The sequence below is a fragment of the Callionymus lyra genome, chromosome 5 (assembly GCF_982586985.1).
Source record: "Callionymus lyra chromosome 5, fCalLyr1.hap1.1, whole genome shotgun sequence".
NCBI lineage: Eukaryota > Metazoa > Chordata > Actinopteri > Syngnathiformes > Callionymidae > Callionymus > Callionymus lyra.
In genome coordinates this window covers 29,324,188-29,345,611 of record NC_141822.1, presented here as the reverse complement: position 1 = coordinate 29,345,611, position 21,424 = coordinate 29,324,188, and the positions used below count along the sequence as shown (strand labels likewise).

The window sequence follows — 21,424 nt, the reverse complement described above, 5'->3', positions numbered from 1 at the left end:
TCTTTTATTGCGTTAAATACACTATCTGTAGTCACTCAGAGGTTGATCAGAGGTCGTCTTATGGAGGAGTCTGCAGGGCCAGTCCCTCAATAAACTTTTCAGGTGAGTAAAAAATAAACTGGTGAAAGAAAAATAATTACCAAAAATGATAAACTCTCAAATCAGGGTCTTATATATTTTATTGAGTATTGTTTTGATTGTTTAAGTGCTTTCTGACCCTGGTCTGGAAAATATCTCTACAAATATAAATTACTTACTTATATAATTCTTCCATATTTCTTCTATGTTTTAATTGTGTCATTTATTTAATAAAACGTATGTTTCGGAACTTCAAGGTTTAAATAACGTTAAAACAATTACGACCACGTGACACCCTTCTTCAATAGGCGTTCCCTATCAAGTCCCTCCCCGGCGTCCAAGGTTCCCTTCTAGCACTCTTTGTATCGGCAAACCAAGAAAGAATAAACTCATTTGTGATACATTTCTATGGAAGAAGTATATCCTGCTGTGACATTTGTAAATCAGCCCAACAATAGTAGCAAGGAGTCACTGCGAGAGATACGGAACGTGAGTCATTTCAGGCTGGAAAGATACAGATGTGTCAAGCTGGCAGGAGCAAAAACCTCAACATCCGGGTTTGAATTTTGTTTCTCAGTAAAAGCTTGTAAGACACGTTTTCGGTTTAATCCTCTTAAACGTAAAGACTAAAACAACAGTTAATCCCAATCATAAAGAAAAGTAATGAATCTTGACAATAAGTGCGCAAGCATTTCTATAAATGACGCGTTCATGACGATAGACCGGTTTGTGAAACATTTTATTTTGTATCTCGAAATTAAAAACCCCGGATGTTGCGCGTCTTCCTGGTAGCTCGACAGAAGCCTGGAAAGCAACCAGATGGAATTCTGCACTGCCTTCCCAACAGATTCCTCACATTTTAAATTGTGTCGCCAATATTTTTAGCCCCGCGTTCGTCTGAGGAGCAGCAGTGGAGACTCTTCGGTCAGGATCGGCTGCACTGATTTTTGGGGACGGGATCGGTCCAGACGTTGAACGAGCGAACATCTTCCCTGCTGTAAGTATCTCCGCTCGTTCGGTCGACATCGTCACTTTCCGGCCGGACTTTCCGAGCCGAGCCCGAGGCTCGAGGGTTGTGTTGGTGTCACACGCGCACAAATGTGTCAAAACAACACAAAAAAACGGGGAGTTTGGCCAGAGGCGAGGAGGGGTGTAGCCTGCCTGGAACCACATTGTCTGGGAATGTTGTTTCCGCGGCCCGGCGAGCCCGGAACAACCGCCTTCGATAAATAAAGCGTGTCAAGTCCAGGCAAAGTTGGACGCGGCTGCTTGTACGTCAGGAGGACGAAGCGAGTCCATGTTGTTTCAGCGCGTCCACCCTGCTGCCTTACTTTAGGCAGGGGCGGCAAGCTCGCCGACACGGCGCAGCTTCCGGGTGGATTTCAAAATAAATCATCAGAAATGTAATTCGTCTTTGTCTGATTTTTAGGAGTTTCCCTCGGATTTATGCAAACTACAAACGCAAATTATTTATTACTGCCTTAGTTGTGTTTAAGAACATGTTTACCAGGCTCTAAAATGTGTGTTACGGTTTTAGCAACAACGCACACCCACTCAAAGTCACACCTGTATTGTACTTAGCTTCTTTTTTTGTTGCTTTAACTTGACACTACCTCATATCCTGTGCCTCTTCTAGGTTCTCTCCTCAGAATCCAAACCACCTATAACAAGACATCTCGCCCGATTCTTAGCCCAGAGGGCAACCACTTGTGTTTCAGGCAGTTTCATTGAGAAATCTACTTCCTGCTTCTGTGTCAAAATAAAATTTACAGAGGTATTTCAACGTATAATTAATCTTAAAGGCAACTAACGTTTAGATTTAAGTGTCTCTATTGTATCATCAGTATGTGTCTGTTTGTACAAAACTCTCTATTCATTGAAATATTTACATTAGAAAATGTAAGCCCCGCCCACTGAAAACACTGTTTTTCTGGAGATTAAATCTTGTTAACCATAACCACACCCACTCTGCTGTGATTGGTCAAACATCGAGGATCATCACCGTGTGCCATCAATCCTGGAAGTCTCCACCTCCAAGGGGTTCATTGTATAAACAAAGAAGTTGTGATTACAGCTGGAGAAGGAGTGAAGCCTATTATTACGTCATAATGGACTTCACTCTCGTAACTTCTCGTTCGCTGAGATTTCAGACAGAGGAGAACTTTATAAAGTAATAATTTCAAAACAACTGATGAGGGACTTACTGCATATTGGACAGAAAGACTTCAACATTTGAAAGCAGAGTTGAGTTTTCACAGTAGTTGTCCTAAAATGACAAGCTATGTGTGAAATACAATGAAGATGATACCAATATGACATCATCAATGACTCATGCTAGAGTCAAAGTGATGTCACTACATGAAGGCCCTCTATTGCACAAATACTACACATGCAATGCAGGAGCACCACGCCTCCCCACACCCACTGAGCAAGGCCAACACCAGTAAGGTCACTTCACCTGTAGGTGGCGTTATGTTTGTACAGCCACTATTGAGGGGATTTATAAAATCTTCATTATAGGCTCTTTTACATTATTTCTCATGTTATTATCCAGAGGTTTTGCAGTTATACCCTAAACATTGCATTTATATTTCGATATCTGTCTAGTTCAGATTATCACTAAAAATCCATTCTCTCTCTTTAACATGTATTTGAGTTTAATTAAACGTATTTAAAACGTTTTAACAAGTCATTTGTGGATTAATTGTTTGTTTACAAGTTCTCTTTTTACTGATTTATTTGACATAGCTTAGCATTCCTGCACTAATTTAATAATTTTCTACCGCTGGTTCCCTTAGTGGGGTCTTGGAGAGGCGGGGGACCCCCTGAACAGGTCACCAGTCACACAGACACACTATCCACACTCACACCTACGGACTTTTTAGAGTCCTCGACAAACCTCTGATTGTTTTCCGACTGTGTGAGGAAACCGGAGTAAACCAACTCAAACAAGCGTACATTTAATCAAAGAGATGACACGTTGAAATATTGGCCCTTAAACTGCTTTATTGTCACTGAAATGACATGAGGCCCAAGTTAAGAGCCTTGTGGCACCTCAGTAGCAAAGATAACGACAGCATAATGTGGAATATGGAAGGATGAGGATGTGAAGGATCACGTGCAGGGGTGGAGGTGGATCTAAAGCGGGAGCAGTGTTGGACTCGGAGGAGGATTAGCAGTCACAAGTCTGGCCAGAGTCTTAATACTGTAGCTGTAGAACAAGTTGAAATTCAGGTCCATGTGTCACTGATGCTGTGAAAATACACTCCCTGAGGCCGGGCCGCCGAGATTTCACAAACCTCTCTGTGTCACATTCTTGTTGGTGTTGACGGTGGGCGAGGAGGAATTCTTCTCGCCGAGCATGTTCGCACCTGGACGGGCAGGAAGCATCATCCTGTGAGCACTCATGTAGACTAGAGGTGACACAGGAATGTGACTGAGGAGTGTGACAGGAATCCTCAACCTCACAGACGCTACATTCTGACGATGAGGGGGGGGGGGGCATGTGATGATTTAATTCTTATCTGAGGACCTCTGTTATCTGCCCACATGTGTCGTGATCGTCTTGAAAACATGTTGAACATTGTCCACTGTTTTCATATTAGGGCTGTGTTTTTATAATCCAAGCGTTTGTGTCTTCTCGTTTAGACTATTGTAACAGTTTATTTTCGTGTCTAAACAAGAAGATGTTTTGCCTGCACTTAATACAAAACTCTGCAGCAAGAATTCTAACCTTCTCTAGTAGAAGAACTCACATTTCTCCAATCCTTAAAACTCTTCACTGGCTTCCAGTTTCTTTCAGGATCAACTTTAAAATTCTGGTTCTTACTTTCAGATCTATTCATGGTCATGGCCTAACATAACTGATCTGATCCAGCCTTACACCCCAGCTCAGGCTCTGAGGTCTGTGGATCAGAAAATGATACATTATCGTGAAAATTTATTTTGCAAAATATAGCTTTATTCAATATTTTCTCACACCCTAGTTCCTTATAATAATAATAATAATAATAATAATAATACACTTTAAGAAGCTGCTTTTCTAGACACTTGAGGTCAACGTACAGTTACATTCAAAACTCAAGAAAACATTAATACTTCAAGACAAATAAACATAAAACTAAGTTGTTACATTTCCAGAAAAGATGAAGAAAATTAAATCAGGTGATGTTCTAACTAGATGAGTTGTGAGTTGAGATTAAACTGGTTAAATAATGTTCTGGTGTTAAGGAGTTCCAGGTTTCCTGTTTTCATGCTTAGAAATGTTCCTAAAGATTTGACCCACCATGTCTTCAGGTCTGTGGAGTGTGTCCATCATGCCACTGTTCGGGAAATCCCACAAGAGTCCTGTGGAACTGGTGAAGATGCTGAAGGACAACCTGAACATCCTGATCAAGCAGAAGAAGACGGACAAGGTAGAGAAGGTGGAGCGTGTGCACGTGTGACACGAGCCCGTGAAGCCAGAACATCCAGGTGCTCTCCTCGCACCTGTCCGTCAACACGCCGCTGCCGTGACGACGGAGATGGTTGCGGGGAGAGCATGTGATCCTGGTTCTGGTTCAGCTCTAAAGGAACCATCTCTCTGTGCTGATGTTCGCAGGCGTCAGATGAGGTGTCCAAGTGTCTGGGGTCCATGAAGGAGATCCTGTACGGCATCAACGACAAAGAGCCGCACACGGAGACGGTGGCCCAGCTGGCTCAGGAGCTCTACAACAGTGGCCTGCTCATCACGCTGGTGGAGAACCTGCACCTCATCGATTTTGAGGTCTGTCCCCATCCAACTTTGACCTTGATTGTTCAGTCTAGCTGGACAGTCAGGAAGTAAAAACATTTTTAAAAAATTAAAAAAAAAACATGAGTAACTAGGAAACAAATGTGTTTTAAATGTAAGTTAGGTTAGGTAGAACTTTATTGATCCCTCAGGAGGTCTCCTTTGGGAAATTGTAATTTTTTCCAATTAGACACAGCAATACAGAAATTATTCATAAAAATAAGAACAAGATACAAGATAGAAATAATTTCACTGAAGATTTTATTTTTAAAGATAAATATCAAGAAAGGGATTTTTAAAAGTTTTTTTATTTAAAAAACAATTGTACAAATATTTTGTGGGGCCAAAAACACAAAAAAGGAAAAAAAGGTTTTGTACAGTTTATTCTAAAAGGTTTAGAAAAAGAGATTTTTAATATAACACTGCTTGGGCTTAACATGCAAACTTTATCTGAAACTTTAACTTAAACTTAAATGTTGTTAGCTGTTTCAAAATAAAAGCGCCAGCTTGAAGAAAACACAATAGTTAGGTTGCGTATAATAATAACTAAACTTTCATTTTATTTTCTGGCAGGAAGTGTCTACTAATGTTTTCCCAGTGTTAAATGAAGATATTTATTTCGGTAACATAAATGAAAAAAAAAACCTCTTCCCTCTGGTTACTAGTGTTCCTGTTCCGGATTATATGTGACTTTTAAAAAGACATTTGGTGTTTTTATGAAAAAAAGTTTTGACAAAAAAGTATCAACTTGGCACAACTTTATTTAAAAACATCCTCTTTCCTCTGGACAACAACGCTATGACCTCTGAACTCTGTCTTATCTCTCAAACATGTTACAACTGTTTCCATGCTAGTTAATGAGTAGTTGTGTGTTCAGTGACATGTCTCTAGTTCAACACTGCAGGAAACTGACCTGAAACTGTTTCCTAGAACTGAGAACAATCTCTAAATTTAGGAAAATGTTGTCACAACACGATCTGGAGTTTATAATCCATGCGTTTATGTCTTCTTGTTTAGACTATTGTAACAGTTTATTGTGGTGTCTTAACAAGAAGGATCTGTCTCATCTGCAGTTGATTCAGAACTCTGCAGCGAGAATTCTGACCCGCTCTCATAGAAGAACTCACATTTCTCTGATCCTTAAAACTCTTCACTGGCTTCCAGTTTTTTTCAGGATCAACTTTAAAATTCTGGTTCTTACTTTCAGAGCTATTCATGTTCAGACTCGTTCTTACATCAGTGATCTGATCCAGCCTAGAATCTACTGATGGTTCCTGGCATACGGTTCAGGACCAGAGGAGAGAAATCCTTCCAGACTGTTGCTCCTAAGCTTTGGAACAATCTTCTTCTCTCTTTGCGCTTGATGGATCTACTGACTCCTTTAAGAAACATCTTAAGACGTTTCTATTTGTTCAGGCTTTTCCTTGATTTTCTGGGACTCCTGTGTTTGTCTTGTTTGTCTTGATCTTTTAAAGTATATATTTTAACTGTGTATTATGTTTGATTGTTCAAGCGCTTTGTGACCCTGGTCTAGAAAGGCGATTTACAAATAACCGTTACTTACTTACTATGTCTGTATCACAACACAACTTCTGTCTCTGTTTACAATATTAATAAAGGTTTTGTGTTTTAATGTTTATTTGATGTAGACATGAAAAAGTCAGTTTGATTGTTTTCCAGGCCAAGAAAGACGTGGGTCACATCTTCAACAACATCTTGAGGAGGCAGATCGGGACGAGGTGTCCCACTGTGGAGTACCTGTGCTCCCACCAGGAGGTCATTTTCACGCTGCTTAAAGGGTGAGCACACCCGGAACTACACTCTTGAGCTCGATTGAGCCTGAAAAAAAAAAGTCGCCCTCGGTGTCGGATGATGTCTGACTGAAGTGCTGTGTGCAGGTACGACACCCCGCAGGTGGCCCTGAACTGTGGTCTGATGTTGAGGGAGTGTATTCGCCACGAGCCGCTGGCCAAAATGATCCTGGACTCGGATCGCTTCTACAGTTTCTTCCACTACGTGGAGATGTCCACCTTCGACATCGCCTCAGACGCCTTCGCCACCTTCAAGGTTTGACGCTGCCCCCTGCTGGCCGCGACCAGCACATGCAAGAGTGTCATTTTTTAATCGTTTGCGATTCTGATATTTATTTATTTACATAAAATGTTAAGCAAGTAGTTCGTAGTTAAATGAATACAAAGGTTTGCTCTTTTTCTTTCTTAGGACCTCCTGACAAGACACAAAGCCATGGTGGCTTGTTTCCTGGAGAAAAACTACAATGAAGTAAGATTTGTTTGTTTGCTTGTCCAGCATAAATTATCAAATATTAGAGGTGAAAATGTAAAAGTACTTGTCAGTGTTCATTTTAATGACGGACCTTATTATCCGGCAGGTGTTTGCAGAGTACGAGAAGCTCCTGCACTCCGAGAACTACGTCACCAGGAGACAATCTCTCAAGGTTGGACTCTCGACATCCGAGGATCATTTATTTACAAGCTGGTCAACGTCTCTCTCCTCCCCTCAGCTTCTGGGCGAGCTCCTGCTGGACCGGAACAACTTCTCCATCATGACGCGCTACATCAGCAGACCTGAAAATCTCAAGCTCATGATGAACCTGCTCAGAGACAAAAGTGCCAACATCCAGTTTGAAGCTTTTCACGTGTTCAAGGTAAAGGCGAAGATTCAGAGATTTCTTTCTGCTCTCAGAACTTTTTTTCAAACTTAAGTCGTAGTCGTTTGGTTGTCAAGCTAAAGAAATAAATATAAAATAATAACCGCAGTAACAAGAATAATTTTTAAACATTTTCTTAACATTATGACACTTACAAATGAGCCATAAATGGAAGATGCAATTTAAAACTGCCAAATTTAGGGGGAAAAATACATAAAAAGGCAAATGCCATGAAGAAAAAAACCTTTAACAATTTAAAATAGTTTCATGCGGGCTACCTGAGGTCAACAGTTTGTTTTTAAACGCTGTTGGTGCTTAAAATGCAAACTCTTTCTAAAAATGTTTACAAACTTTGCATTTTTCTTTTCAAAATAAAAGCTTGGGAAATTCAATAATTAAGTTTGACTTTACACATTTTTCCAACGACAAGACCTTTTTTTCCAGGCAAGTCCTTAAAGAAAAAGTGGGAAATTGAATTTCATTATTTAAGATCCGTTTGCTCCATTTTTGGTTGTTCGGCAGGTGTTCGTGGCGAATCCCAACAAGACGCAGCCCATCAGCGACATCCTGCTCAAGAACCAAACCAAGCTGATCGAGTTCCTGAGCAACTTCCAGAAGGACCGGACCGACGACGAGCAGTTCAACGACGAGAAGACGTATCTAATCAAACAGATCAAGGAGTTGAAAAAACCTGCATCCTAGACCTAGACCTAGGCCGCTCGCTAGCCAAACTTTCTAATACATAGGAGAAAAAAAAAAAACATTATCCAGGACGGTTCCACTATTTAAGATGTTTTTTTTTATTCATTTAAAAAGTTCACACACTGATCCTTTTTTGAAACATCTTTTTTTATCGGTAGCATGTTTACAAGGTTTGATTGAAAGATGAAGTAGCTGCAAAGTTTCTCAGTCCAGGCTCTGATCAGAGGAAGCTGCCTTTTTCTTTGCTCATGGAGTCAAATTTAAACTGTCAATCAAGATCAGAAAAGGGTTTGGGTGCCAGAGTTTCCTTACGTTTAATTCTCTAAAATGATCAATACGTTGCTGGTGTTTGTCTAGAAATCAGAGCTAAGCAAGACTGAGAATCAAGCTGGTTGATGCCAAAAAGACAGAAAATGGGTGATTGAATCTTTGAAGCAGCTGTTGTTGAAGACTAGCGCCGCCTGGTGGCTGAAGCACTTTGTGAACGATCAGTGTTCCGACTCCTGTACAGCTGCCGTTTTATTTTCTTTAACTTCTGCTGCGTCTAGAAGTGCCATTTCCTGTGATGTGATTTGTTTTTAACATTAGGGTGAGCTTAATTCTTCTGTTTTGAAAATGATTTTTGGACAGTGATTGAGCGGTGAACCTCGCCATCTTCTCGGTTTGTGCGCAACAAGTTTTCATTCTTCCATATTGGGAATTTAATGATCGTCCAAGACTTTCGGGCTTCGTGACATTTGGCTTTGAGAAAATAAAAGTGAATAAATCAGATGTGGGTTTTTGTAACAAACTTTTTTTAAGACGGTCATCTTTCAAGAGGTGTGGAAATTTAATTCTGAAAAGACTTTCATCCAAAATGAAAGTTTTCTCTGAAAGTTATCTTAAAATAAACCCTAGTGTCAACAAGAACTAAACGGATACACATTAAGAAACTAAAGTAGAATCAACCCAAATTCTAGTTTTCCTCATTTGGTTTCTGTCCACGATAAGAACGTCACACATGATGGAGTTCAAAATGTAAAACTTTTATTAGTGAACCACTGAAAAGATCGTCTGCGCTCTCAGAATAAACGTCAAAAACAGCCGACCAGTACCGGGGGCCTCCAGCAGAGGGCCGATAATTGGGTCCGGTGTTGCAATATTATATCCGAACTCAACGAAAACAAAGTGGACTCACCTGATACAGGAACTAAAATAATGTGGGATTCTCACATCCTTTTGTCGATGACCCAAAGAAATCCTCACGACAACTTAAAATACTTGATGGGAACTAAATAAGAAAAAAAGTATTTTTGGCATCCGTTAACCAATTTAACTGAAAAAGCGTGTAAACTGTCTCCACCGGATGTAACATAATTTCCAGGTGAGTCACATTTTTAACAAACTTTCTTTGACAACAAAGGTAAGGAAGGTTTTCGGGGGTCAAACCTGACGTAAATTTGACTTTTAAAAAGTGATTAGTCGCGAACGAGTGCAGGCAGAATGTTTACAGAAACATCCTTCCACTTTTTTCTTTTTTAATTTGTGCCGAGTCAGCTAATGCGTTTCCACAATCGTCCCCCCCTCGGCCACTGTGGCGAACTTTATCTGAGGTAGAGACCCAAACCGAGACCGTTATTTTCATAAGCTCCCCGGCCAGAGAGGGCGCCGTTTCTCCGAGCCGGCAGGCAGAGAACAGCCTCTCTGGAGGCCGAGTGTGGAACAACACTGTGCTGACACGTGCAAACAATCTGGAGGTTCCCTTTTTCACCTGGTGCTACAAACCCACCCCAAAAAACAACGTCTGTTTTTCCCAAAAATTGACCATTTGTGAGTGAAAGGTGTGAAAATACTGCGGTGAGGTTATAAGTAAACACTGAGACGTGAGTCAAACTAAATCAGGAGGTTAACTGAGGTCAAGCTTAGCGAATAAAGCAGCAGCCGAACAAAAGTAGCTCTACGACGTGTCGGCTCTAAATTAAACTATTCGTTTTGGTTGGAGAAGATCTCCGCCACAAGTCTCCTCCAGAAACGCGTCTGCGAGAAGGTTCCGAGGGAGGCGGCGGAGGTTTGGCAGTTTGGCAGGAAGTGGCCTCGTGGTTTGTGCAAGAGTTCCGGGGCGCACGAGTCCACAGCAGCTGTTCATGAAAAGCAGAGCTCCTCTCACATGGACTCGAACTCGTCGATGCGCTGCTTGGTGTTCCCCTGCCGGATCTGACGCAGCGTCTTGTACTTGTCTCGCCCCGCCTTCACGTTCTCCGTGTGCAGGATGTCGTTCGCCGTCTTCTTGGTTTCGTCTCGCGCCTCGGCCAGCTCGGAGGTGAGCGTCTGAGGGAGGAAGAGCAGGTTGAGGCGCTGCAGCATCCTGGTGATGGTGATCCACTAACACCTGCAGCAGATGCTCACCTGCAGCTGCTTCTTGACCCACTCGTTCTTCTGGGCCTCGGTGACCCTCTCCTCCTCGCTGCGCAGGTCCAGCTGACTCACGCCCTCGTTGGACAGATCTGCGCTGGCCTCGGCGTGATTCTCATCCTGCTCGTCCTGCTCGCTCTCAGAGTGGCTGCCCAGAGGCGGCGTCACCACCATGATGGCCGTCTTCAGCTCCTCCTTGGTCTTCTCCAGGTCCTCTTGAGCAGACAGAGCCTGCGACACAAACTTGTTTTACACACTTCCCTCCTAAACGTGATCCTCGTCCCTTTGTGTGAGAAAATAACGATTCATTGTTTTGATACTTTTCAAATCATTTACATTTTTTATCACAGTTCTATTATGATTTATATTATAACGTGTATAGAATAAATATTTTTAAACTAAAATTAACATACAAATATTCACACCCTTTGTTCACCACCAGATGTGGCAGTCATTATATCCCGTAGATGACTGAGGACGAGAGGATACAGTCGACTCCAGCAGCTTTTATAGCTGATGTTTGTATGGAGCATGATTTCTTTCTTTATTGTTCAATCAAAAAAGTTATTTTTCAATGAAAAAAAAAGATTAAATAAAAAATATATTTAGATAAAAAAAAATAACTTTAATAAAAAAAACATTTTCACACCGCTTTCTTTGATTGAAGTGGTCTCTTTTTCTACAGGGTCATATTTTAGGTAGGACGTTTGTGTTTTAATTATTCAATAAAAAAATAAGTGAACTTCAATCAATTAAAGTGAAGAAATTATATATATTTTTGATTGAAGTGAAAAAAGTTGGGGGCTAGTGAGTCATCGCTACATGTGCGCTCCTTGATCATGTGTAGTACACAACATACGTGTTTTATGCGCCAGGATAATGTTTTTGTGCTCGTTTGTGTTTCTGCGCCACGAGTTCACTGTGTTCGCTCTCAAACAATTGTCCAGGTTGTGACGCCATAAAGCACCCGCCCTCATATGACACGTGACTAAATGAGTCTTTTCATCCATTCATTCATTAAATACTGCTTCATACCTTAACAGGGTCGCGGGGAGACTGGAGACTATCCCATGGGGATACAAACTCCACACAATCAAAAATATGAATCCTTTTTTTACTTTGATTAAAAACAAAAGATTTCAATTTTGAATTGAATTGAACAATAAAGAAACAAATCTAACTCCATACGTTTGTACATATTTTTGGTTAAAAAAAACTAATGAAAGCAGTTACAACTTCGTCAAGAGTCATGTGGTCTGTAAACTCTTCAACACCAGAGTCAAGTACTCCAATAAACACTTTAATAACCTCTCACTAGTCTGTACCTTGTACTGCCACTCTGTGGCCTCTTCGTCCTTCTTCTTCTTGGCGTCCTCGAGGAGAGCGATCCTGGCGGTGAACTCTGCCAGCTCGGCGGCCTGAGATCCAAAAGTGGTCAGGTGACGGTCTAGACTTCATGATCAGACTCGAGCTCACCAGTTGCTCCTGGTTCTTCTGCTGGTCTGCGGCTTGTTTGGCCAGCTCCGCTTTTGCCTCCTCTGCTGTCTGTCTCTCCTTCTCCAGCCTCTCCGCCTCTTCTCTCGCCCTCTTCCTCTCTTGCTCCAACTCCAGGGCCCGGCGGGTCTGCTCCTCCAGCTCTGTGACGTCACACACGGTCAGATACAAGTCGTTCTCCAGCCTCAGTCTCCACACCTTTCTGAGCCTTCATGGTCTGCCCCTCGATCTGCCTCAGTCTCTCCATCAGCTCTTCCTTTTCACGCTCTATTCTCTCCTTCTCCTTCTCCACCTGCTCCCGCTTCTTCTTCTCGTTCTCCAGCAGCGCTCTGGAATGTTCAGTTACATTTACCGACTTGGTTACATGTCATTATTCATATTAGCCTTTAGAACAGTGGTGCTCACACTTTTTCGGTTTGCGAGCTACTTTTCTAATGATCAAGTTCAAAAGATCTACCTTCATCAAATTTGCTCAACGTAAGTAATTACATACTTCACTCAGATGACTTGCACTGAATGAAGTGAAAGGACTGATAATCAGTCATGATGGAAGGATGTGAGGAATTAATCATCTTCATATAAATACTGACTTACATAAATAACTAGAGTCAGTCAGTGAGGAGCATATTTCCTCATAAGAAGATACTTTTCCTCTGAGAGTAACTTCCAAAAATGTCCATGAGATCCATGAGATCCATGAGACCTGGTCTTAAGCTCAGTGTCAGCCTGTGTTAAATGTCATCCTCCACTGCAGACAAGTTCAGACTCGTATGTACTAAGAATTGCATTGATTTCCTACTAAAAATGGTCATTCATTCGAACCCAAATGGTGCACAAATAATATTCATGTGTAAGAATCTGTGCTTGACACGAATTCAAGCCCTTTTCCTTTGTTCATCAAAATCAACAAATAATTCAGACGGGTTCATCCCTTTCCATGCCTCCATTTCAATATGTCCATCATGTTTAAATGAAGCAAGACTTAAATTTCTCCATTTCTGTGATCATGAAAAAACAAAAAAAAATGAAAACATGAATTCAAACCAACAGTTTATATTTGTTAATTTTAAACATGTCTGATATGAATCACACAAGTGGATTATTTAAAATTTAAAACATCTTCAGATGAAGTTTAACGAGAATAGAAACTGTTAACCAGTAATTTATCATCATAATCGCTTTGTCTGCTCGTCTCTGACGTCATTAGAATGTGTGTCTCACCTGCACCTGTTTAACGTGTTTGGGTTTCAGCGTATTCTTATTATATTCGTGAGATAAAGGTCATTTACAAATAGTCATCATGTGATGTTGTATTAATACAAGTGTGTTTTAAGGACGCGATCACAAAAGGTTGGAACCTGCAGCTTGACTTTGATGGAACTGACGTCATGTTTCTGTGACTTTTTTTTAAACAAGCTTATAATTCTATATCGTTTTTCTGAATTGCGTAAAATGACTGTCGCACGTTTTGCTCTTTTTATTCTCGATTCATATGAACTTTGCCATGCGTTCAGTGGAAGAGGCGGGAGCTCTGATTGGCTGCTGTGCATGTCAATCAAATTGTCAACCAATCGGCGCAATAACCATTTGATTGACATGCACAGCAGCGAATCAGAGCTCTCTTTACCATTTTCTTATATCATATTTTATTAAATCACGCGATCTACTCGCAACAGCTTCGCGATCGACCGGTAGATCGCGATGGACGCATTGCCCACACCTGCTTTAGAACCTTCAAGTTTAACTGCAGAAATTGAATTCAAAATTAGCAATTACTGGGTTCAAATTGAAGTTTAAATACAAATAGATACTACATAGTCGTTAAAGTGTCATTATATATTTTTTCAGAATGTAAATAAGAGAACATACGCTGATAGATTCAAATCATTGTCAATTTAAAGAAATACTTTTTAAAGAGCGACACAATGAGGTAAACACTGCCCTCTAGCGGGCAGCATGTGTCCAACACTACCTCTCCATCTGTTTATGGTGCTTCTCCTCGCGGGCCTGAGCCTTCATCTGCTGCACCTCAATGGTGTCGGGCTTCCTCCTCCGCATGTACAGCTCGTGGTTTCCCATACACAACTCCAGGATGCGCTTGTTGATGCGCAGACGCGGCGCATAAAAGACAAAGTCCTGTGTGGGGTGGGAGTGATTGAGTGAGGGGTGCGACACAGGTGAACATGAAGGGAGGCGGTCACTCACGGGGGCTTTCTTGTCGATGGGTTTGATGACAAACTTCTTGTCGTTGAAGGAAATATTGCGGATCTCACTCCAGGGGAAGCCGATCTTTGGCGTCAGCCTGCGTCGGACAGCGTTTAGAAGCACGTCGAGTGTGTGCGTTTGTGTTTGAATCCCTCACTTGTCTTCGTGCTCGTAGATGTTGAGGCCGAGCGCGTCCACGCCCAGCCACAGCTGCGTCCCTTTCTTGTTCTTGATCTCGAAGTAGTTGACGCCGTACATCTCCAGGTCTTGTGCGATCTTCAGGTACTCCATCATGGAGTCCTCTCTGTTTGGACACACTCGTGATGACAAACCTGCTGCAGGTCTACGCACACGCATGTTAGCAAACCCACCTGAGCATGCCCTTGTGCTCCTCGTGCCAGGTCTGGATCCGGTCCTCCCACTGCTCCTTCGTCAGCTTGTGCTGCTCCATAACTCTGCACGGACACAAACACAACGTCCATTTTGTCAAAACCTGGGAATGGGGCGGATTCAAAGGTCACTTCCTGTGGTACCTCTGAGGCAGCAGCCTGTCGTGAGTGAGATATCCCGGCTTGTGCACGTCTTTGCTGTAGTCGCCATATTTAGCCTGGACGGCGTAGGACGCCAGCAGAACGGCCGTCTCGGGGGGGCAGTAGTTCTCGTCATTCAAGAGGGCCTCCTTCACCTGTGCGGAGGGCGACGGTTATTTAACTCATCGTCACAGGTTCCTGGTTAGATCTGCTTTACTTGAAGGAAGAAGAGTTTCTGTGTGATTTCCTGGATCAGCTCTTCGGACACGTCCTCTGGGAAGAACTTGGCTCTGAACTTGAACAGCAGAGGCATCTCCTTCTTCACGTCCTGCTGAGTGACCTGCAGCGACAGTGACGGTCAGCACACATCAACCTGGTCTATTCAAGCTCCGGGAACCATTTTCCTGTTCTGGAGCAACTGCTGTTGACTCTGACGTGTTTGCATTCAAATTTGTTTTGGTAAGAAATGACAACAATGACACACCTTCTTCTTGAGCTTCAGCCATGTGATGTAACCTTTGCTGTCCACGTACTGCAGGCCGAAGAACCAAACCTCTCGCAGCCCGACAGTCTTCACCACCTGAGAGAAAAAATGTTTCATTTAATGGTCTGTTCTCATATTTTCTCAGGTTTTTGAATTTAAAATACACTTGTTACATGTCAGAAAATAAATCTAATCTACGAGTCCAAGCACACACTTCTTCTTCTACACTTTCTTTTACTGACCTGCTCGAAGAGCTGCTTCCCTGTGGTGTTTGGCATGATGGCAAACTCCAGCTCGGCGTCCATGGTCGCCACACGCACGTGGATCTTAAAATACATACAAAGAATGTTTGGCTCCTTTCTTTACTTTAAAAAAAAAAAAGAGCTTTTCCATTAGATGACTTTCAAAATAGCATAAGTGTTACCAGTGAGCAACGAATAAGTGTTGTGACTTCGCTCAAACAACTTATTGATCTCTCGGACTAGAGCAGCAGGACTGACCTATAAGGCGTCCTCACACACGTATGTTGGACAGCATGGAAGGAAGAGGAAGACAAAGCCACACTAGAGGATCTGGGAAGTCGTGCACTGAGCGACACAGAAGCAGTTATCATTGATACTTTCTTTTCTGGCTACTGTACTAACCGCACTAATACTTCTACTGATGCCTCCTTTGTTTCCCCTCGACAACTTCCTCACACCATGACTGCAGTGAATTATACATGACCCGCGTCTATACAGCCAAGAGATGACCCTGGAGCACCTGCACAGGTCTGCCCCTCATCTATTACCCATGAACACTTTCCCTGCCTTTCCAGCCCGTCCTGTAAAAACTCCCCCAATCAAGTTGTTCACTTTCCATAAGTTGCATCCAAAGATATCTTCATTCCATCATCATGTATCAAATGAAGGCTACATACGTAGTGAGTGATCTGGAAAAACCACCAACACCAAAACCCTAGCAGGCACAATGCAACAATTGAAAAACACTTAAATTAAGCATCATCAGTAATACAATCTTTAATAGATTTAAAAATATTTAGGCTCTAAAGAGGCTAAATAGTGAAGAGTCAAATATGTGAAATGCATCCCAAAGCATAGCCAACATCACATATTTCCAAGTAATTAACTATACTGTGGTGGTCCGTATAGGCAAGGATATGATACGCATCACAATACAATATATTATGATACTGTAGGAACAACAATGTACTTCATGTATTGTCCGAGAACTTGACTGTGGTGTTGCAGAATTTACAGACCAGATGATTCTTCTTGACGAGGTTGTAACTACTTTGTTTTGAAAGTACAAAATACATCCAAACATCAGCTTCAAAGTTACTGGAGTCGACTGTATCCTTGTGTACTCAGTCATGGGGGGTTTTCAATGTTACCTTAGCTTCAGAAGACGTAATGAAATTGAAAAAAATGATTGAAATATAATAGTATACTGTACAGTCAAAGTCAAATGCAGGTTCCATTCAAATAAAGTATCATAAATTACTAAAGTAACAGATTACTCTGAAAATAATCCCAAATCTTAGTCAACATGAGAGTGAGTAGAAAATGAGTGTGAACTATAACTTTAACCTCATACGAGTGAGCAGGCGAGGGCTGTATCCACCTATTGCTGACCCTTCTGTCCTCTTATAGTCATTCTCTGCTGTAGCCTCATCATATTCCACCACATGTTTCTTAAAATGTAGAATACATTTGTTGTTTTGAAGCCTTTGAGCAAACTTCTACTGGTGATTGTTATTATTGTTAATAAATGAAATGCCAGTTACATATACAAATATTTTATTAAAACTGTAATGTTCAAAAAATAAATAAAAACAAAGACGGATCACTGATGTCAATTAAAAAGTAGGTTATTTTTTTTAAATGTTTATTGTACATGTTTAATGTCTTGCACCACAAACTTCTATTAACCACTAGAAGTGGTTCTGCTCAAGAAAATGTCCCGTTATCAGCTTTGCATGAACTTTAACTGCCCCCACGTGGGGTTAACTCATACATCAGAGAGAACTCTCTGCATGTGTGCAAGAGCGAGAGACACAACATGCTCGACTTGAGAAGTCTAGAGAGGTGGAATCCTTCGCAATGAAGCAGACGGTCGGCTAATCTGTTCTCACCCCCGCCATGAGAGAGGGGGGAGTGGAGGGACAACAACAAGAAGTGCAACTGACACAGCTAATCGGTCACAACGACTGAGAGGGAGAGGTGACTTGTCCTTATCTGACACCAGCTGTCTGGGGTCAGGGACTGGCCACTACTGCAGAGACACGACCCACATCTATTTCACAAGCCAGTGAACTGGAGGGAACGATCCAGAAAAGAGATGATCTGAAATGATTGGGGGTTTTAAACCTGGTGATCAACTGAAACTCTTGTACCATAAGAGTAGCAAGTACATGAGGCACATTGGCACTTTAGAAAATCTTTAACCTAGTTAAGCCGTTTCAACAATCTACCTCATACGAACAAACATGGCGCTGGAGAGTGTGTCGTTGCAGATCGATCTAGCTCCTCTCTCCTAAATCCCCTTATCCATTTCAGATGGGAGGTCCAGACCCTTGTTGAATGTGCAGTTGTTTAGATAGCGTAAGCCGTTTAGCAGAGCTTTGCCGAGGGAAGTCTTAGGACGGCCGCAGCCATATACACTTCAACCAGTCGAGCTGCTAATCTGCCCTGTCTGTCTTCGAGCAGCTGTCTCTCCCAATGATTAGCCCCCCCGTGGAGAGGCAGGAAGGCCTCAGGGTGGAAGAGGGAGGTTTGACAGGACCAGTGTAGGAATCACAGTCATCAAGACCTCAAGAAGAACGTTACAGGAGGCAGGAAAGTAGTTTGGCATTAATGCAACCTGGAAAATAGAAATAATGCAAATCCACCAGAAGACCACCATTGTTTGCCACTCAAATAGAATTGGTTTCCATTTAAGTTGCATGTCTGGTCAATTTACAAAATAAAACACAATATGCAGACATCCAACATAACTTCATTCACCAACACATCCCTCTGTGATGACTGTCTCACCTACGATATGCCAAATAAGCAGTTTAAACTGACAGTTATTGTTCTTTTTTTTAATCTTATATCAGAAAAAGTGATGCATTTGTTCTTTTTCTAGCTTTGCCCAATCAGCTGGACCTTCACAAAAATTTCTCAATGAAGTTGTTAATCTGGAAAAGCGCTATATTAATAAAAATTAATTACTTAATTTAAGGGGTCATCATTTCTTATTTCTAAATGCGTCAACGATCTTGCTATGCAATTATTCTCTTAATGCCGCGTCTGATGCCAGATCAGGTTTGATGCAGTCATTATAAATCTCTCCTTGTCCATATATAAATATACTGTGAGCAGGATGTAGCCCACGGGCCTCGACTTTAACAAGCCAGCGCCGACCTTCATCATCTCTCAGTCATAAAGCGTTTCACCGCCAACCTTAAACTGCCACACATACAGGATGTGAAGACACGCGCACACAGGGCTCGGAAACACACAAAGAGGCCCCTCTTCGGCAAAACAGCCGCTAGCAAGGAAGTGAGCGAGAGACCTGCCATCACCTCGTAATTTCCCTGACCAACACCAGCTTGTAGCGTTGAAAATGGCATCAGCAGACAAAAAAAGTGTTGTGGTGCTCCTTTGATGATTCTTCATTCAGATATACATGTAGTAAAATATAAAAAAAAACACAAGTTGGACAGAGTTTGCACCTACTAAGCATCTGCACTAATTATTATTGCTTTCAACAAGTAATAATTTGGCACTGGAATCGAGAAAAACACTTCTTATTTGCCAACCACACAAATACAAGGAGGATGTTTAACAAGACTTATGATGGAGTAAACACATCGTTCAGAATAGCTTGGTGACTTGTCTAAATGCAGGTGGATGACAGAGTTGTCAGATGAACGTCTTTCAGATGTTCCCCAGTGACTCAGGAGGGCCAAAAGTGGGCTACGCCAAGGTTACTCATCGCACAAGTATTCTTCAGTCATGTCCAGATCACACTAGTTCAACATGTCCACAGGTGAGGTCTGACTCATTTACGTTGATGAGGAACACACTTTGAAAACCCCTCACAAACAGATCATCAGACTCACGACTGGTAAAAGCCTGTGAGCAGAAGCCATCTGACAGCCATGGAGCAACTGCAACAAATGTGCTTTGGCCTCGCTTGAGATCCAGGACTCTGGCCTGCTCTCAACCCTGAAGGCAACAATGACACCAGTGTTGCAGTTGTGTTGGCCTCGGGCTGCAAGTTCACTTCCCACTCGGGCCGTTGTCTGGTCTAAAGGGTCTTTGAGTAGTGAACCCACAGACCAACGGGGGGATTTCTCATAATGTACATAAATATAAATATATTTTAAATATGGCTTTGGTAGAAAATGTGCAACAAACATAATCGTCTTTCCAATCTGTGTTTTACAAAAAATTTGCAGCATATCGACAAACAAAGATGCCATTTTAAATAAGTGTTTCACAACATCTTTGACTTTTTTTGTTTTGCTTATGCAAGTAATCACAATGAATTTTGGTCACTTACCATTTTCGGCATCTTGGCTCCCTTTCCTTCGGAAATATTCCTCGAAAGGATGGCAACAATCAGAGGATCTAAAATCACAAACATAAAGTTTAAAATAAAAACTGTATCTTCCAAGTAGAAGAGGGCTATCTTAACACTTTTGCTGATCTATAAACTCAATTAAATTATTTATTTGATCCTTCTCTCAGCCCAGTTAGCAAAGGCAAAGTCCAGAAAACACTAATGGAATTCCAGGAAATAATAACAAAGGAACATATTACTAAATCTACCTAGTCTGGTTTTCTCCAACAATAAAGGATTTGGAAAGATGAATTACAAAGAGACTAAAGGACATCTTTGTTTTGGTAGGTATAAAAAGTGCAGTGTTTTCAAAGTGCTTTAAAATAAACTGTCACTGTGACATGTCAATCAAGCTGATAAAGAGAAGTTCCTGAACCAAAATCTAGGAAGATACAAAGACAACATAATACTTGAATATTAAATAAAGGATAAAGAAGGGAGTTGAGTCAAATTAAAAAATAAATATGTATATATTTGAACGGCCTTTATATTAAACAGCAATAAACGTTTGTTATCAAAACGTCAGTCAAATCCACAAATTTTATTTATTGCTTAAACGTTGTATTTGAAGAGGAGATCAAAGGAGGAACTTGAAAGTACACGTTACTGAAATGACAGTCCAAGGAGGAAGCAATATTATTGTAAACTCGTGTGTTGTAGAATGAAACGATGCATGTCTAGATCAGCCCAGCAGACTGAAGAAGTGCCTGAAAAGGAAGTGTAAAGCAGAGCCTCAGGTCATGTATTTTAGCAGCAGGAAGACAAGCCCACTTGTAGCATGTCAGCCACTAGCTTAGCTCGTTACATTTTTAACTATTTTAACAAACCATACATTTTAACTCGCTTCGTTTCGAGCCAAATGGACTTCACGACACTTTAATACAAACACTCTTCCGTTATTACCTTTATTTCCTGAAGAATAAATCTGAATTATTTCACTTCTTCATCAGTTTTCTGGAAAATCGCAGCTTGTGACATGTTGCTCTGGCGCTTCACAGGAAGTTTCTACAACACGTTTGAGTTACGAAACATGATTTAAAAATAGAATTAGACTAATATCCAGTTATATATACTTGCCGGGCGACACTCGAGTGGCCCTGAACCACAGCAGTGTTGGAGCAGCACGAGGATATATATCCGCTATTGCATCAAACTTGAGGAGCTCATCTTCAAGACTCACCGTCTGTCCCTGAACTGACGAGCGAGGCCGGAAATCCCTAAAAACGTGTAAAAATGTCCTCCAGTCGAGAGTCCAGAGCCAGTTCCAGCCGTCAATGTGTGGTTATCTAGTCCGCATTAAGATCCCCAATGAAGTGTGGAAAAGCGTTTACACTGCCATAAGAAGATTTGGGTGTCTGAGGCCAGCCACACTATCAGAGCACGATTTCCGGTGCTTAGTTGACACAATAAAAGCATGGGAAGGAACTTCAATATTATTTTCCAACTTAAGCTTTACATAAATAGAGTGTATTAAATACATCGTTTGAACC

General features: G+C 41.6%; 2 protein-coding genes across 2 annotated transcripts; one reads left to right on the top strand and one right to left on the bottom strand.

The window, feature by feature from the left end:
* The first annotated feature begins 868 nt into the window (after nt 1-868).
* cab39l (calcium binding protein 39-like) lies at nt 869-8,990 on the top strand. The gene is made up of 9 exons (XM_087791773.1): nt 869-1,075; nt 4,375-4,493; nt 4,679-4,843; nt 6,530-6,648; nt 6,748-6,916; nt 7,070-7,129; nt 7,239-7,304; nt 7,371-7,514; nt 8,040-8,990. Exons 2-9 carry the CDS (start codon nt 4,395-4,397, stop codon nt 8,217-8,219), a joined length of 1,002 nt encoding a protein of 333 aa, XP_087647899.1. The 5' UTR covers nt 869-1,075; nt 4,375-4,394; the 3' UTR covers nt 8,220-8,990.
* A 233-nt stretch (nt 8,991-9,223) lies between these two features.
* LOC148080164 (radixin-like) lies at nt 9,224-21,286 on the bottom strand. The gene is made up of 15 exons (XM_087791771.1): nt 21,115-21,286; nt 19,875-19,942; nt 15,566-15,649; nt 15,324-15,419; nt 15,057-15,179; nt 14,843-14,994; nt 14,681-14,764; nt 14,467-14,613; nt 14,310-14,406; nt 14,077-14,240; nt 12,303-12,433; nt 12,087-12,247; nt 11,936-12,028; nt 10,605-10,841; nt 9,224-10,526 (listed from the first exon to the last, which is right to left on the bottom strand). The coding sequence occupies exons 2-15, from the start codon at nt 19,884-19,886 to the stop codon at nt 10,362-10,364; spliced, it is 1,746 nt and encodes a 581-aa protein (XP_087647897.1). The 5' UTR covers nt 19,887-19,942; nt 21,115-21,286; the 3' UTR covers nt 9,224-10,361.
* Between the last annotated feature and the right edge of the window lie 138 nt (nt 21,287-21,424).

Coding starts and splice junctions, on each gene's coding strand:
- cab39l (XM_087791773.1), top strand. CDS start 4,395: ATGCCACTGTTCGGGAAATCCCACAAGAGTCCTGTGGAACTGGTGAAG. Junction 4,494..4,678: donor AGCAGAAGAAGACGGACAAG/GTAGAGAAGGTG, acceptor TGATGTTCGCAG/GCGTCAGATGAGGTGTCCAA. Junction 4,844..6,529: donor TGCACCTCATCGATTTTGAG/GTCTGTCCCCAT, acceptor ATTGTTTTCCAG/GCCAAGAAAGACGTGGGTCA.
- LOC148080164 (XM_087791771.1), bottom strand. Junction 12,029..12,086: donor AGAAGAACCAGGAGCAACTG/GTGAGCTCGAGT, acceptor TTTGGATCTCAG/GCCGCCGAGCTGGCAGAGTT. Junction 10,842..11,935: donor CCACAGAGTGGCAGTACAAG/GTACAGACTAGT, acceptor TTTGTGTCGCAG/GCTCTGTCTGCTCAAGAGGA.